Consider the following 16,301-nt stretch of genomic DNA (forward strand, 5'->3'; position numbering starts at 1 on the left):
AATGATCTTGAGGGTCTCTTCCAACCAAAGTAATTCCATGATTCTATGAAGTAAGTCACTGAAAATGAAACTTTTACAAACAGCGTTTCAGAGGTCATTCACATGTAATTGTGTCTGAAACTTGACTTTGTCCTGTAGCAAAGAAAACGGTATTTTCTCAAGTGGCAGAACAAGTGGCTTTGGATGGTTATAGTTTCTTTTCCAATTATAGGGTAAAAGAAAAACGGACATAGTGGCACAATAAAACATGCAGCACTGGAATAGATAGTTTTTTCCCTCATTTACACAGCAGCAAGATTATCCTACAGAGTACACTAATCAATAACCTTTTCAGCTTTTAAGTAAGATACATTAGAACTATCACAGATCAGTTTTTTTAAGATTAATAGAGCTAGGCCACATGAAACAAATCTCTCTGGGAATGAGAGAGTAAAATTAGACTCTTCAAAAAATAACTCCTTCATTAAAGTCTGGCAATTCTAAGAAACCATTTGCATTTAATGCTAACATACTACAGTTATTCATTGGAGCTAATATAATGCTCTGTGATAGAGATGGATGCAGATGACCTCTGTTGTGTTTGTGGATTTTGAAATATGTTTGCCTCTCCTCCCCACTCACCTACAAATTTCAAGTTGTTAGTTACAAGCTTTTGCAATTTGGCCTGTGATTTCCACAGACACACACAAGCATTTTTTCAGTGAGCTTGTTGCTTTGAACATTAAGGTGAAAGCAGAGTGTCACAATGCTAATTTGTTCTTTAAGCATGATTAAAATAATTGTTTTTTCTAGAAACACAGAATGATAGAAACATTTTCTGTCTTTCCAATGTTGTTTTAGCTCCAAGAGGTCTGTCGCCTTCTTTATTTCCATTCCCTGTCCTTCACATTGTGCCTCTAGTGTAATAACAAAGTGTAATTCATGCCAGTTGCTGGGTCAGAAGAAAGGAGATGATGTCTCTGCACAGTACCTTGATAATCTGCACTGTCTTACTCTCTTGATAGTGCATATTAGTCTGCTAGCTTTTGTAAGCTGAAGGGGAAAAGCATCACTTTTGTGGCTGGCGGCTGTTAAATTTTGCATAGACTATGAAGCTGATGCATTGCTGTTGCTGAGTCAGGAGGCAAGTAACAGGTCCACGTTGTGGAGATCAGCTGCAAAGTGTGAATTTGGTATAAGTGGGGGTGTAATGATGCTTTCCTCAATTTGCAGGCAGCTTCAATCCCACTTTCACTGCTCAAAGCTTTGCTTACCAAGAGCTGAATAAAATAAATAGGTTTTATTTGGCTACCCAAAGGCCTGTGAGCAGCAAAAGATGCCACTACCAGCGGGCACTCACCCTCTTTCCCAGCAGCTCTGTGTTTAGATTAGGCTTTTCTGCTGAAGCACTATTGCCCACAGACTTGGACTCTCCTTTTCCTTCCTTCCCCGGTTTCTCTGCCTGCTCTGTGTCTGATGGAGGCTGTGAGCACCCCCACAGGCTTTAGGAAGGCTCTGGAGGCCTCTCACCCAGTAGCAATCTCCCTCAGAATGGCATTGCTTCTGCTGCAGGGTCCTTCTGGAAGGAAGCCCAAAGGACAGCACTACTTGAGCGTACAAGTTGTTTTGAGCAGGAACTTCACCGTAGGATACCAGTTTAAATTCCTCTATCGTGTATGTGAACCAGGACTTTGCAGTCAGATTTACAGTCATTAGGAGTTACTGAAGCTGTCATTCAGCAGTTGGTCACCTGAAACTGCAAAGGGAGTAGTTTTGAAGCTATGTAGGTATTGCCTTTTAGAAGATACAGTCTTGATCCAATTATATTTAGATCCTCTCCCCTTGTAATGGTTTCTTTTTAAGTTAACCTGTTGCCTTGCTTCTCTGCTTCTTCCTCTTCCTGTTATTATTGTTGTTGTTGTTATTATTGCTATTATTATTATTATTTCTTCTTGTTGTTGTTTTGGGAAGTACTAGAGTGGTATTTTTCTGCTGAGTGGGAGAAAGAAATCGCCTCTTGTTTGGTGAATGTTCCTAGGGTGGTGGGGTCTGTTTGTGGAACATTCTTCTAAAGCCGCCAATGGAACTTGAAGGAATATTACCCAAACCTGTAGTATTAAACAGTTCTTCAGCTTGCATTTTTTATGGTTTTATGTTTTGAGTTTACAGGTGGTGACATTTTCATTTGGTTTTGGTCATTTAAGTAAGGTGTATTTAGTACAGAACGAATCCATGATATTTATTTAGCATGGCTGCAAAGACTGGGAAGAATGGTCTTGCCAGAATGGTAACAAAAATAACTAAGAAGAGGTATTAGTCCTCCCTTCTTCCTTAGCTAAGTTGTGTGCTTACAAATAATCACATAAGGCTAATTTATGGTTTGTATTTTTTTGTTTTGTTTTTCCCAGGGTATGGTCTTCATTGCCACCGAGCTATCATCACCATCTGCAAACTAATTGGCATTAAAGACATGTATGCCAAGGTTTCTGGATCCAAAAACTTGATTAACATTACCAGAGCTCTCTTTAAAGGCTTAACACAACAGGTAGATTGTATTCTCAGTGTTTCTGTACATTAGATCAGGGGATAGAACAGGATTGATACTGGAATAGATTGTAGTCAAAACAGTTTATATTCTAGGCTTAAAATGAAATAATTTTCCAAAGAGCAACTAAAATCAGCGTGTGGGTAATTCCTCAGCAGTTGTATGAAGTTGTCAAGTCAGAAATAGCTGTATGTAACTCTGCCTGTTCCACAGCCAAGTACCTCCAAGGAACATCTGAATTTCTGGGCTTTCCTTTGTAGCATTTTTGGTGACTTTTGAAAAACGATGGGCAGAGGAAGTTGTAGCCTAGCTTGGTTGCTGTTACCTGTTTGTCTGCATTATAAGTTTTAATTGTCTAAGGACCAAACATCACAGCTGCTTCTATTGCTAGTATAATTTAAATCTCTGAAATAAGTCAGAGAGGTGGTGCCATTTCCTCTAACTCAAAGTGATCACATTGGAGGTGTCTTTCTCTTAGTCACCTGCCTGTAGTTGGTGGAAAAATCCAACATGCAGCATTTCATCTGACTCCTTTGAACACCAGCCTTATGATGAGTCAGTCCTTAGGAAATTCCTGGTTATCTCGTTTGGTTGTGGAGTCTTGGTAGCTCCCAGGATTTAGCTGCTTGCATTCCCAGTATAGCCCTGCAAACCGGTAGTTGTCAAATCTGTCACCACATCCTAGACAACTCTTCCAGTTTTAGGGGCTTATGATCCTCTTCACCTAATATGATTGTTACAGATGCTTATCAGTATCTGAGGTTAATCAGGAGGTCTGTCATGTTTTTCAATGCATTGTCCCTGAGAAGTCTTCCATAGAATGAATAGAAGAGTAGAAGAAGGGCCTGGTGCATAGATTATTGCTTTGAGAGATGTGCACTTGATAGATTTTCTTGCCTGACCTGAATGGGAAAAACTTCCTGTTCCTAGCAGACATTTATTCTGTAAAATCTGAGTGTTAACAAAGTTTTTATGTGAGGAAGAGGTATAGTTGGAAATAATGTTAAATTCACATAATTATATTAGCTAATATTAACTGTCAGGGCAGTAATAAGGACTTTACTGTTGTCAGAGCAAAATTTATATCCATATAAAGATGTAAAAATGTTACAGCATGTTACTGACATGCATTCTTATTTGCAGAGTGTGGCCTCTCTGACCAGATCCTTTGCAGGAGCAAGTTCTTCTAGGATGACATTGTAATGCTGTATATATCTGCACTGAAGCTACCTAATTCCTGATGCTTATGAAGTTAGCTCATTTGAAACCCATGAGGATGAGCCTAACAAGTCATTTTATTTACATAGTGTTTAATTAGTTATTTATTAGTAAATTACTTTTTTTTTTCCCTACCCCGTATACCATGTAGAGTTTGACCTGAATTGAACCAACATTGTGCATCATTGCTTTGGTCGTCTTCTCTCTTTCCTACTCCCAGGAGACTCACCAGCAGTTAGCAAACCAGAAGAGTCTCTACGTAGTGGAGTTCCGAGAGGAGCAGGGCCCTCTGCCTATTGTCGTGGCACTGCCTGAGGGGCCTGTTCGCAAGGATCCTGAGCCTGAAGATGAGGTTCCAGACACAAAGTTGGAGTGGAGTGAGGTGAAAGAAGCTCAGGGAATGAAGAAATCTCCCTGGGTGAATGTCAGACGGACAATATGGTAAAAGCTTTGGTCCCTCTGTCTCTTGTGCTCAGAGGTGCAACTGGGAAAGCCCAACCCAAATGGACAGGTTGTCTAGGGTTACATTTCAGAGGAGGGCATCAGTAGCTCTCTCATGCCATTCATATTGCAGTCCCATTGCTGCCATTCAGTGACACTGTTTGCCTTCCCACAGTTCTTCTGACCACTTCCATGACTAGGGATGTTCAGACAGAAGCAGCCAGTGAACATAACATGACTTTGCATTTACTCGATTCGTGAAGATGATATTTAATCCAGAGATCCGGTGTTTCTTTCACAAGCTCTTGGGAAACAACTAAAAGTATAAGATTGTGAAAGAAATAAAGAATCTTCAGAATGAGTTCAGCGTTTGTTGGGGTCTTTGCAAAATGCCAGTTTCTGGGATGTCCTGAAGGAAGCAGAAGCAGTGGGATTTAATGTGTGCACTCTATACCTCCCTAGACTCACTCCTTATGGTGAGGGAACTCTGAAATCAGAAAGTAGGAGTTATGTATCTTTCCAGTTTTTCACTATGAGAGCAATCAGGCATTGGAATAGTCTCCCCAGGGAAGTGGTGGATTCCTCTTTTAAGGTTCAGCTGGACAGGGTGCTGGGCCATCTTGTCTAGACTATACTTTTGCCAAGAAAGGTTGGACCAGATGATCCTTTTGGTTCCTCCCAAACCTGGTATTCTATGATTCTGATGGGGAGAGAAGGGGGGCAAGGTGATGGTAGACAACAACTGGAGTTGTGCAATTCATGCAAGTCAGGGAGTTGCCCAATTATCTGAGGACAGCCACCCCACAATCTCCTGTGCGATATTAGAGTGTTTTTTGACTGACATTCGAAGTCCAGTCCAAAACCTGCAATCCAGCCTTTCTTATGGTACTCTCCTCTGTACGTGTGCTGGGATAAGACTTAACTTTATTTTCTGCCAGTTTGGTACTAAGCACAGTAGGGTCTTGGACCCTACCCAGAACTCAGAAAGTACTCTTCATGTAGCAGATCTCCAACTGAAGCACACAGAGGTACATGCTAGATTCTGTTAGCTCACTGGTTGGAAAATCCATCACCCAGTCCCGTCAGAAGGTAAGCAGACTCTGCATTCACATGCTAGGATGCAGTGCTCTACCTGGCAACTCCATGTTTTTCTCTTGGGCATGGCAAAAGAGACAGTGGGACCCAAACAATGTTTTATCACAAAGTATTAGAGCAATCTGCGCTATAAAACAATTCAGAAGTTAACTTCTGTGCCTCCCAGTCTCTGAGTGCTTGTCATAGCATTTCTCTCTATGCCAAAATATATTTCTACAACCTGTTTTACTTCAAGAATAGCTTGGGAGTTTACCTTTGACGTTGTGATGCTAAAGGCACTTAAGAGCATTATTTTGCACTTATTTCAATGCAGGTTTCTAAAAAGAGCAGTTATGTAAGTTGGTGCAAAAGGAGTTGCAGTTTTTGCATTGTTGAAATTTGCTGTTTGAAACTGGAATACATTCTTAAGTGTGGTTATGTTATATCATTTTAATGTGCTTTTCTCGCTTTATGTTTTTTTGCTCCTGACTTATTTCTTGCTGGTTATTTTATTTTAGACTATGGAAATTATATTAGACAAAAAGCAAATTCGAGCTATTTTCTTATTCAAGTTCAAAATGGTTTGTAAAGCAGCAGAGATAACTCACAACATCAACAACGCATTTGGCCCAGGAACTGCTAATGAACTTACAGAGCCAGTGGTGGCTCAAGAAATTTCACAAAGGAGACAAGAGCCTTGAAGATGAAGAGCATAGTGGCCGGCCATTGGAAGTTGACCAGTTGAGAGAAATCATCGAAGCTGATCCTCTTACAAATACTTGAGAAGTTGCCAAAGAACTCAACATCAACCATTCTATGGTCATTTGGCATTTGAAGCAAATTGGAAAGGTGAAAAAGCTTGTTAAGTGGGTACCTGACTGAAAATCCAAAAAACTGTTATTTTGAAGTGTCCACTTATTCTACGTGACAACAACAAACCATTTCTCAGTTGGACTGTGACATGTTACAAAAAGTGGATTTTATATGACAACCAGTGACATTCAGTGGTTGGACTGAGAAGAACCTCCCAGACACTTCCCAAAACCAAAGTTGCACCAGAAAAAGGTCATGATCACTGTTTGTTGCTCTGCTGCTGGTCTGATCCACTACAGCTTTCTGAATCCTGGAAAAACCACTACATCTGAGAAGTATGCTCAGCAAATCGATGAGATGCACCAGAAACTGCAACACCTGCAGCCGGCACTGGTCAACAGAAAAGGCCAAATTTTTCTCCATGACAAGGCCCAACTGTACGTCACACAACCAACGCTTCAAAAGTTAAACGAATTAGGCTACAAAGTTTTGCCTCATCCACCATATTCACCTGATATCCTGCTAACTAACTACCACTTCTTCAAGCATCTCGACAGCATTTTGCAGGGGAAAATGCTTCCACAGCCAGTAGGAAGCAGAAAATGTTTTCCAAGAGTTCATTGAATCCCAAAGCATGAAATCCATGACACTACAGGAATAAACAGACTTGTTTCTCATTGGCAAAAATGTGTTGATTGTAATGGTTCCTATTTTGATTAATAAAGATGTGTTTGAGCTTAGTTATAATGATTTAAAATTCACAGTCCAAAACTGCAATTACTTTTGCACCAACCTACTAGTAGGGTGAATGTCATTTTCCTTTTCAGAACTTAAAAGAAAATAATATATTGATATAAATGCTTGTGTAGATGTTTTACCCAGCATACAGTTTGCTCATCACTCACAGATAAAGCTGACTGCAAAATGAGAAACATCCGAAATTCCTGCATTTTCCGTGGAGCTGGCCATAATTTTCTATTAAATTTCTTTGCTTTCAGACAAAGCAAATTCCTCTTCTGCAATTCAGAAGATGGAAGTGCTTCTAACTCATTGCATCACTGGAGGCAAGGTATCCATTATATGCACATATTTGAGGAACAGCTAACATTGAAGTTAAAAAGCTATTAAATTAAGGAAGAATAGCCAAGATTACAATCTGGGCATAGTTAATGAGTTATATGTCTGTAATATTGTTTTTTAATCACAGGAGCTAAGCTTTTGACTGCCTTCAAGTGGATAGTCTGTTTTAACTAATGGCCAATTTCCTGCTGTCTAGAGCAGATGACTGCAGACCTCCTTGTTTTGCTGGTGAAGCAGAGGAGAAGAGCAGAGATGGAAACTCCAGTTATACTACCAGTTGAAAGCTGGTGGTGGCCACAGCTATGCAGTAGGCCTGTTTTTAACAGTGTGATGGAACTTATAAGTGGTCTGGAAAAAAAGGGCTGATTTGTGGCTGTTTAAATGGGCTGCTACAAGTGCAAACAAATCCCAGGAATGGGGAGGATGAATGAAATGGCATGACAAGGATGCTGTTGGATATAAAGTGCCAGCCCAGCTGGGTTTGGAAATACCTGAGCAAATGCAGAGCCTGGCATGGAGCAGCCCCATATGTTGGGCCAGGCTGGGAGCAGCTCTGCAGGCAAGGACTGCAAGTGCCTTGTGGTCAACAAACTGCAAGGGCCAACTCTCTGCAAGCAGCACTCAGCAGAGCCAGCATCTCACGTTCTCAGGAGCCACGCTAATATGAAATTCACCCCAGACAAGTATCTCCATGGGAGAAGGATGAAGTCTGTAGTGTCCGTCATGACCAACGTTTTCTGTGGGATGACAGCCAGTTCTCAGGCCAATGCTATCCTTGGGGCTCTCTGTGTGAACAAGACTTGGTGTGTGCATATGGTAGATGGTCCGTACATACTGGGAGATTACTTGAGCTCTGGGTAGCATCTTTCCCTTCAGAAACACTGGATGGCACACATCATGCCATTTTCCAGGCAGCTACCTTGGGCTGCCCAGCTTCCAGGATATGTGTGTCTTCATGGCTGTGTTAAGATGATAGGCAGGCTGGACATGATAGGCAATGGAGATCTCAGGGTTATTTTTTTTAATTTTCTCTTTTTTCTCTTCTTTCCACCATGTAGGGAACATGCAAATTGCTGCAACTCATCTGGCATCTGACCAGTGCCATTCAGCAGCCTGATGCAACAAAGCTACACTTCACTGTGTCACTGTCCTGTGCTGGGCCCATCAGCCCTGTGCCAAATAGGGACGCTCATTCACCTACAAGCTGTTCAGCTGCATGGAGTTGAAGTTAGGACCACACTGGGAGGGTTTCAAAGCTGCAGCACTGCTTGGTGTTAGTTCATGTGGATGTTCTTGGCCCTGTGGTGGCCTTTCTCTCTGCCCAGCCCTCCCTAGGCAAAGACTTGGCTCCAGTTACACAAGGCCTCCCTCCCAACACCATGTCCCCAACCTTGTCTCAGCCCACTCCACAGCTGCACTGGGGCTGATGGGCACTCCCACACCAGCAGCACCCAGCTCTTTTTTTTTTCTATGCTGTTTTACAGCAACTTTAATGCTGGGGTGGAAGCTATCTCAGCAAACCAGGTGGGGACAGAGGGAAAGGGATAAACAGGTGAACTAGTACAGACCTGTGTAAACTGGTGTGTGGCAGGGAAAGGAGAAGCAAAGGTCAAAGCAAAGCAGAAAGAATTCAGGAAGAGACATGGGTGCATTGCCATGACATAAACTGCAAAAGTGATAGCCCCAAGGCACAGGGGCACGGACGTGAGGGGGCAAACAGCACTGCTTGGCACAGAGGTGCTGGCCACACGGGGATGCGGAAGGTGGACAGAGATATTGCAAGCCAGGGTCCAGGTTATGACCACAGATGTCTGCCTTTGTAAACAGAGCCAATCAGAAAGGCATCTTCGCATTTTAGTGCTAAAAATCAAGCATATTAGTAGAAGCAGGGCAAATACAGGCACCAACACTCCACACACACACCCCCCATGATGATTTTGAAACCAGTTTCAATAGGTGCATTTAAGCCTTCAGAACCCAGTGACAATGTCAAAAGTGGCTTACTTTTGTCACACTAACACAAGCAAAACAGGTCAGGCTGGTTTTTCAGCAAGGAAAAAAACAAGGAAAAAAATATATATATTTCCCTCACACTGCAATTAAAAGCTTCAATACCAAGCCATGGTCACAGATCAAAAGACCCCTTCTGGATCTGAAGCAACAGAAATGCCTCCAAGTCAAGTTATATTTCCCTTTTGTTCTCTAGTCCTTGTTATTATCCAGGAAATTCAGACACAAACTGAAAGGGCTAATTTGGTACCACTGTTTATTAGGCACCTCTAACATGTGAAAACACCCCTTCTTGGGTCTAAACCCCATTTAAATTTACTCAGTGTCATAGTTTAACCCCAGCTGGCAACAGAGCACCATCCTGCTGCTCACTCTCCATGGTAAAAGTGAGGAAACTTACAGGTTGAGATAAAGACAGTTTAATAAGCAAAGCAAAAGCTGCACACACAAGCAAAACAAGGAATTCATTCACTGCTTCCCACAGACAGGCAGGTGTTCAGCCACCTCCCGGAAAGCAGGGCTCCATTGCATGTAACAGTGACTTGGGAAGACAAATGCCGTAACTCTGAACGTTCATTCTTCCTCCTTCTTCCCCCAGCTTTAGATGCTGAGCATGACATCATATGGTCTAGAATATGCCTTTGGTCAGTTGGGGTCAGATGTCCCATCTGTGTCCCCTCTCAGCTCCTTGTGCACCCACAGCCCATTCGCTGGTGGGGTGGTGTGAGGAGCAGAAAAGGCCTCAACTCTGTGAGCCCTGCTCAGCAATAACAAAAGCTTCCCTGTATTATCAAAACTGTTTTCAGCACAAATCCAAAACATGGCCCCATCCTAGCTACTGTGAATAAAATTAACTCTACCCCAGCCAAAACCAACACACTTGAGTTAACACTCTGGAGTAATTTAAGCATTCAGATGAACACCACCACTGAGACTAACCCGAGTTGGTTTAGCCCCTGGCTACAGAGCCCCACAGGCTCCCCTTGCCAGAAAAACCCTCTCATTCATTGCCAAGTCTGTACCTCCTTCTTAGGCATTGCCCTAGCACAGTGCTCCTGAGGCTGTACACGGTTGTGTGCCTGTGTGCAAAGAGAAAACAGCAGAAATTACTCTTCTGTTTGCAAAATTACAGCAAACCCATCTTTATTGGCAACATAGTGCTGGCATATGCAAGACCAGCCATGCACCAAATACAGGAGTATCTGCTTAGACAAGATGTTATTCTAATCATCCATACAATTCTCCTGCAGTCTACCACACAACTCCTAAATTGCATTTTGTAGGGGGATTGAATACAGCGATAATTCCTGGTATTATGGTTGTGCCTCATAATTCAGCAATACCTTCCAGGGGCTGCAATAACTCATATTGCTCGAAGCAAGTTAAATATTGTCCCCATTTCTCATCGCAAGTCAGAGATGGCATTTTCAGAAACCGCATGAAAATGTTTTGGTTTTGTCAGAGCACGTTTAGGGAGGGAAACAGGCTTACACAGACAGACAGCAATTAAAATGACCTGGTTTCATGCTCATGCTCCTTAGTGCTGGTTGTTCAGGCTTCCCCCGATGGCAACAACCCTGGAGGCATAAAGGTGTGGTTCTGAAAGATTTTTAGCACCTCTAACCCAACTATATTCTTCTTTCTAAAGCTGGATGTTTTTCTACTTGTGCACTAACTACCAACATCAAATTGTACCAAACCCAGAAGAAACTGAAGGGAAACAAGTTGTCCCAGGATATAGCTTTCTCTGGCAGGCTCTTAGTCTTCATTGCCATAGTCCCACATAAAAAGCTGCTTGTTTATAGTATATAGATTAAAAAATGAAACCCAAACCGAGCCTGGAAACCGCAGCCATTGAGCAAATTCCGTGCTCATGGGGTGACCACAAGACACACTTGCAAGGAGAGGTTCTTAGGATGATTTCCATCGCAGGAGTGAGAACACACTATGGACCACATACACCAGGGTAGCTAAGAATGCAAATACCTACAATGGAAAAACACATCAGCCAGTTAATATTTTATTATACAGTATGAGTTCCTGCACTGAGCAAACACCTTGAGATGCATGATATTTCTATTGACTCTTGCACGTTTGGAGACATTCATGCATAGTAGGACTGGAACTTATTTCTTTTCCCCCCTCCCTGAATAGTTGGTTCATGCAAAGATTTGCCCTTGAGGCTGTTCCACAGTCACCTCCTCACCTTCCTTCCCCTACTTGCCAGGCACTCACCACAGCAGCTATGTTCTCTTGGTACTGGTACAATTGTTGGGGAGGCAAAAAGCTAAAGGTATAGGTGGCAAAGGCTTCCAACACGGCAGCACTGAGATAGAACAGAGCTGCTATCTCCTGGCAGATGGCATCCTAGGAAACAAAGATCACACAGTCATTTCCAAGGAGGGAACACACTGCAAAGGGGGAAAAAAAAGGAATGCCTGCAAGTAAGCCCCAGCCTGCAATTTGGAGTGCAGTAGCAGCAAAGGAGACAACTGTCTACCAGTGATACCAGGGAGGGGAGAGGCCATGCAGTCACATCCACTTACCAAGGTGACCCAGGAGCTGCTGCCCCTATGTATCCCACAGATGTAGAGACACAGGAGGGTGATGGACATGACGAAGCAGAACACAGACACAAACATCACCCAGCCTTGCACCATAGATAATGAGACCTTCGAGGATGCCACCAGGATCCAGACAAGGCCCCCAAAGACCTGCAAGTGAAAGTGGAAAAGAGAACAAACATGGGATAAATTGGTTTATCTAGAGCAGAGCCAAGATCCATGCACACCTCTAGCACTGCACATGGAAATAGCCCAGGAATGCCTTTGCGTTCTTCCCAGCCTCCTCTTGAAACTGGGTATTCAGCTGGAGTGCCTGCCTCTGATCTTGACCCAAAAAAGGCCTTGCTGTATGTAGTCTTGCCTCCTGCTGTCACCACTATTCATGACCACCCCACATCAATGTGCACGGGATGCTAGGTTAGACACCTCTGAAGGCCAGTTTTGATGAACAGGAGGCTTATTTCAGGAGGGCAGGGTTGTTTCGCATCCAGTGTAGCAGGCCTCTGAAAGAAGTGGTATCAAACCCAGCTCACCTGCACACACGGCACAGACATGCAGCCTCATGAAGGCCCCAGACATGGCCTTAATGAAGGCCACGTGCAATTGTCACCCTGAAAGGAGAGAGAACAGGTTGAAGAGAGGTAATACAGCTGGTTTTGCTCTTTGAGGTAGAGGAAATATGGTCAATGGTCCCAGCTCCTCCTGGGAAGGGGAACTTGTGTTGCTGCTCCAGCTATTTCAGTTATGCTTTGTTAGCTACACCAGAGCTGCACAAGGTCCCAACTTCAGGTCAGGTAGCATGTGGGACCCCATCCTTCTCAGGCAACCTTGGGAGTTTGCTATGGGTTTCCTGGTGAGGTGAGGAACACAAGGACTGCTACATCTAGACTCCATCCTTTCTCCACCAGAAGATTCCTACATAAGAAGATGAGAGCACAATGTCCAGTGCTGAGGAGTGTCCAAGCTGCAGGTGGTGGTTTTGCACTAGAATGTACTCAGTAGCTTTTCTCTGCTACAAATCAGCTCAGTTGTTTCTTGAACCTGTACAAAATTTAGTCTATGCGACACCCTATGATGAGCAGCTCCTCAGCTGAACCCACACTGTGTGGAGATGGGTGCTGCTCTGAGGACCCATCCCTCATCCCTGGTTGGTCTTGATTTTTCAGGCAAATCTCCAGAGGTAAGAGACCCCCACTGACTCTAAGACCATTCTTATCACCAGTGTCTCCTGGGCCAGCCTAATCCAGTATGCAAGTACCAACTCACACAAGTCACGGCATTTCCATTTCCTTGGAGGCATTTTGCAAGTGGAAAATAAGCTTCTGATGTATGATACTCAGAAAATCTCACATAATTTTTGTCACCCCACATTTGTAGGAAAGTTCCATTGTGCAAATTTATATATTAAATCAATGATGTGTTTGAGACCTTGCAAATATCTGAGTGAAAATAAGTCTTCCAAAGTGCTGTTGTTTTGCTATCCCTTGAAACAACAAAAGACTGTCACTTGAACACTAATTCAGTTGCTGTAATAACTCACATGGCAAAGCTAAAAATTCTGGAGAAAACCTTATAGTTGCTCCATTAAAATCCAATACAATTGGGGTGAGATATGAGGCTGAAGGAAGAAGTATTGCTGTAATTTCTTACCTCTCCCTACCCTCTCCAGGATGTGATTTCTCAGGCAAGTATGTTTGACGTGGTTTGATTACTGACTTTGGTTTTATGGTGCTGCTGTTCAGCAGACCCATAAAAATAAGGAAAGGGTCAAGAGGCTTTCAGTAACAACCACCAGTAGGTTGGGAACAGCAGTCTAAGAAAAACTTATCCCTTAAATAGCCTTTTACAATGAAAAGCTTTGCAGGGCAATGCAAAGCAATACAGAGCTTGTTTCAGCTTTTCCACATAGGCCTGGCGATCCATATATGCCAAAAGCTTTCCAAATAAAATACAAGAATTAAGCCCAGCCTCACAGAATAAAAATAGTAGTTCTTAATCAGTACATCTAGATGTGGCAATCATCTGAGATGCAGGCAGGACTTCCGGCATTTTTGCAACTGTCTTAGCATTTGAAAGGCCTTTTTTTTTTTTCTTTTGTTTTTCTTTTTTTTTTTTTTTTTTTTAGTTACCATAGCAACCCACCACAGGCAACCTCAGATTCCATTAAGAGAAGCTGCCTCCTTTGTACACAGCAGGGCTAATACAGTTGTACAACCTACATACACCTCTGGAGATGGAGAAGTCTGGTTATGCAGTATTCCTCTTTCCAGATGGTTCCTGAGCCTTTGGGATCCACATTTCCAGATTTTACCCAAACCAAAGGATAAGGTGCTTATTTTTGTCTCATTAAGCAAGCGGCCTTGCCAAAACCCCTGAAGACAGGAATTACAAGGAGTTCAAAGCACAGCCAGTACTGTAAGCATGTCAACACCCATGGCACATTCAGCACCAGGACTAACACAAGGCAAGAGTGACCAGCAAGCATCTGCCCAGTCAGAACCTCCAGAGGGACTTTGCACCCTCCTTCATGCAGCTGCAGAAATCTGGACCTTGCTCTCAGAGCCTGGACACAGAGACCAAGCCCTCAGAGCATATTTGAAGGAACCATTACTTTATCCACAGTAATGCCTTCTTTAACCAAATTCCTCTTCGCTTGACTGCTACCATAAGGAGAATGAAGTAAACACTGAACACAGACTGTGTTAAGTGACAGAGAAGGATCTGGTCCCAGATAGAAAAGTTGAATTTTCTAACATTAAATAATCTGAGTGCCATCCTACAACACTCAGCCAAACCCCTCAATGCTAGATGAAAGCACTCAGGCTTTGGAAAAAGCCTCTCAAACCGTTATGAGAAAGAGCAGGTTGCATGGGCAGAGGAAACAGGGAAAAGGTTCTGGTTGAAACTTTCCCTCATTAGATCAGTGCTCACAACAACTGCTTTTAATCGCCTGTGGCAAATCCATTAAGATTAGGATCTTCACATGCTCAATGAAATTACAATACAAGAAGTTGTTACAAGGTGTTTGTTCACTTTTGCTTACCCACCATTGCCTACACACCCAGGTCCAGCACTCTGCACCTCCAGTTCAGGAACGTTGCAGCTAAGCAATACAGCTTCACCAGCCTAAGCTCTTTGCTGCTTTCCCTCAGCGAGCCTTTACCCCCCGCTTTAAGCAAGCAGTTTATCCTCTGCCTGTATCAACTGCCAAAATCATCTTCCAATTAATTAATCGGCTCAATTTAGCAAGCTAGTTTAAACACACCAGCAACCCCCTTCAACTTTGTTAGACAGGAAATTACAAAAGGTTTTCAGAGGCACCAGAGAAATACTCAGCAGACTAAAGAAGAGATTCAGAGACTCCAGCTGAGGGCTTGGGGTTTTCTTTACAGGTAAAACAGGCATCAGGGGCTGCCCCCAGACCCGTATATCTCCTGAACCACACACTTTGTGTCAGGTCTTATCCCTCAGACACCTGCAGCATTACACATGCTGGGTGCCCCACGAGCAGCATCTCTCCTCCCCAATGAAAAACCAACACTCACAAGTTCAGGAACGAAGAGCACATCTGGGAGAGTTGTCAGGACAGCCAAGCCGCTAGGCAAAGATCTGGTGGAAGGTGCAGAGGACATTGCAAGCCGCTCCCACGGTGACTGTCAGCCGCTCTGGTTCTAACTGCCCGAGGTACCTGCTAAATGCAGCTAGCTAGCTTGCTTGCTTGCTTGTTTCCCTCTCTCTCTTCCTTCTTCCCTCCCCTTCTGCTGCCAAGTGAAGACAGGTGTGAACAGCACAGGTGTGGTGAAAGCCTCTGACCAAGGGTCACTTGGTGTTTGATGGGAGCCACATGGGAGTTTTTCAGCAGATGTGGGCAGCCCTGAGGCATTTTGAAGACAGCTGTCTCTACACAAGCTGAGCATGCAGGGCAAGTCCCTGGGTGGTGATGGGTGGCACCAGCTTACATCTGAGGGCAATAGAGAAGACCTGTACCCACCTAGCTGGGCAGCCTCTCATCCCCTGTATTTGCACAGTAAATCAGTGTGTCCCCCACCCACATGAGCTGGTCACAGCAGCAGGCACAAGGTCAGCTGGTGGCCAGGGCAAGCCAGGACATGCCAGCTACTGGCAAGCAGTGAGGCTGAGAAATGTCTCGCAGATAGAGACGCATCTCAAGACAGGGGCAGTCAAATTGCAGGGCAAACAATTTCCATCCTCTGGAATATTCCATTGGATATAACAAGGTAACAAAAATGACCTAAAATAATACAATTTCCCAAGTAATTTTGCTTTCTTTTTTTGTTGTTTTGTTGGTTACTGGTGTGGGGTTTATGTTGTGGGTTTTTTGTTTGGTTTAGGTTTTTTTTGTCTGGAGTCCATGGCAGTGAGTCATTCCCCTTCCATAAAACAGAGTGTTTACTTCTTTTTAATACGTTCACTTGAATAACCAGTAAAACCACACAACTCTGGAAGCTAAGGCCAAAGACATGAAACATCAAGACACTAAAAGGAGCAATGTGGCAATACTCTTTGCTGTGGACCAGTGACCCATGGTTGAACTTCCCATTTCAGCAACACCCTAT

At 43.5% G+C, this 16,301-nt stretch overlaps 2 protein-coding genes across 5 annotated transcripts in view; one reads left to right on the plus strand and one right to left on the minus strand.

Moving 5' to 3' along the window:
- MRPS5 (mitochondrial ribosomal protein S5) overlaps positions 1–4,544 on the plus strand; it is a 68,617-nt gene extending 64,073 nt beyond the window's left edge. For 2 of the 3 annotated variants that reach the window (XM_065058926.1, XM_021296317.2), the window contains exons 10-11: positions 2,388–2,524; positions 3,963–4,544. In XM_065058926.1, the coding sequence (XP_064914998.1) occupies positions 2,388–2,524; positions 3,963–4,187 (362 nt within the window). In that variant the 3' untranslated portion in view covers positions 4,188–4,544. Of the gene's footprint in view, positions 1–2,387; positions 2,525–3,667 lie in introns of all 3 variants that reach the window. The other variant, XM_065058927.1, reaches the window with a different exon arrangement.
- A 5,019-nt stretch (positions 4,545–9,563) lies between these two features.
- MAL (mal, T cell differentiation protein) lies at positions 9,564–15,540 on the minus strand. 2 transcript variants are annotated; one of them, XM_021296334.2, is made up of 5 exons: positions 15,270–15,452; positions 12,258–12,335; positions 11,707–11,874; positions 11,396–11,527; positions 10,830–11,146 (listed from the first exon to the last, which is right to left on the minus strand). In XM_021296334.2, the coding sequence occupies exons 2-5, from the start codon at positions 12,276–12,278 to the stop codon at positions 11,072–11,074; spliced, it is 396 nt and encodes a 131-aa protein (XP_021152009.2). In that variant the 5' UTR covers positions 12,279–12,335; positions 15,270–15,452; the 3' UTR covers positions 10,830–11,071. The 2 variants fall into 2 exon arrangements, with proteins under 2 accessions (XP_005508854.2, XP_021152009.2); XM_005508797.3 differs by lacking the exon at positions 12,258–12,335 and having other exon boundaries at positions 9,564–11,146; positions 15,270–15,540.
- Positions 15,541–16,301: the final 761 nt, after the last annotated feature.

Source organism: Columba livia, chromosome 3 (genome assembly GCF_036013475.1).
Source record: "Columba livia isolate bColLiv1 breed racing homer chromosome 3, bColLiv1.pat.W.v2, whole genome shotgun sequence".
NCBI lineage: Eukaryota > Metazoa > Chordata > Aves > Columbiformes > Columbidae > Columba > Columba livia.

Bases quoted from the DNA above. Each gene is read 5' to 3' on its own strand.
- MAL (XM_005508797.3), bottom strand. From the start codon at position 15,356: ATGTCCTCTGCACCTTCCACCAGATCTTTGCCTAGCGGCTTGGCTGTC. The intron at 11,528-11,706 runs GTAAGTGGATGT...TTTGTTTCCTAG, and splicing joins GCAGCTCCTGGGTCACCTTG to GATGCCATCTGCCAGGAGAT. The intron at 11,147-11,395 runs GTGAGTGCCTGG...TTTCCATTGTAG, and splicing joins AAGAGAACATAGCTGCTGTG to GTATTTGCATTCTTAGCTAC.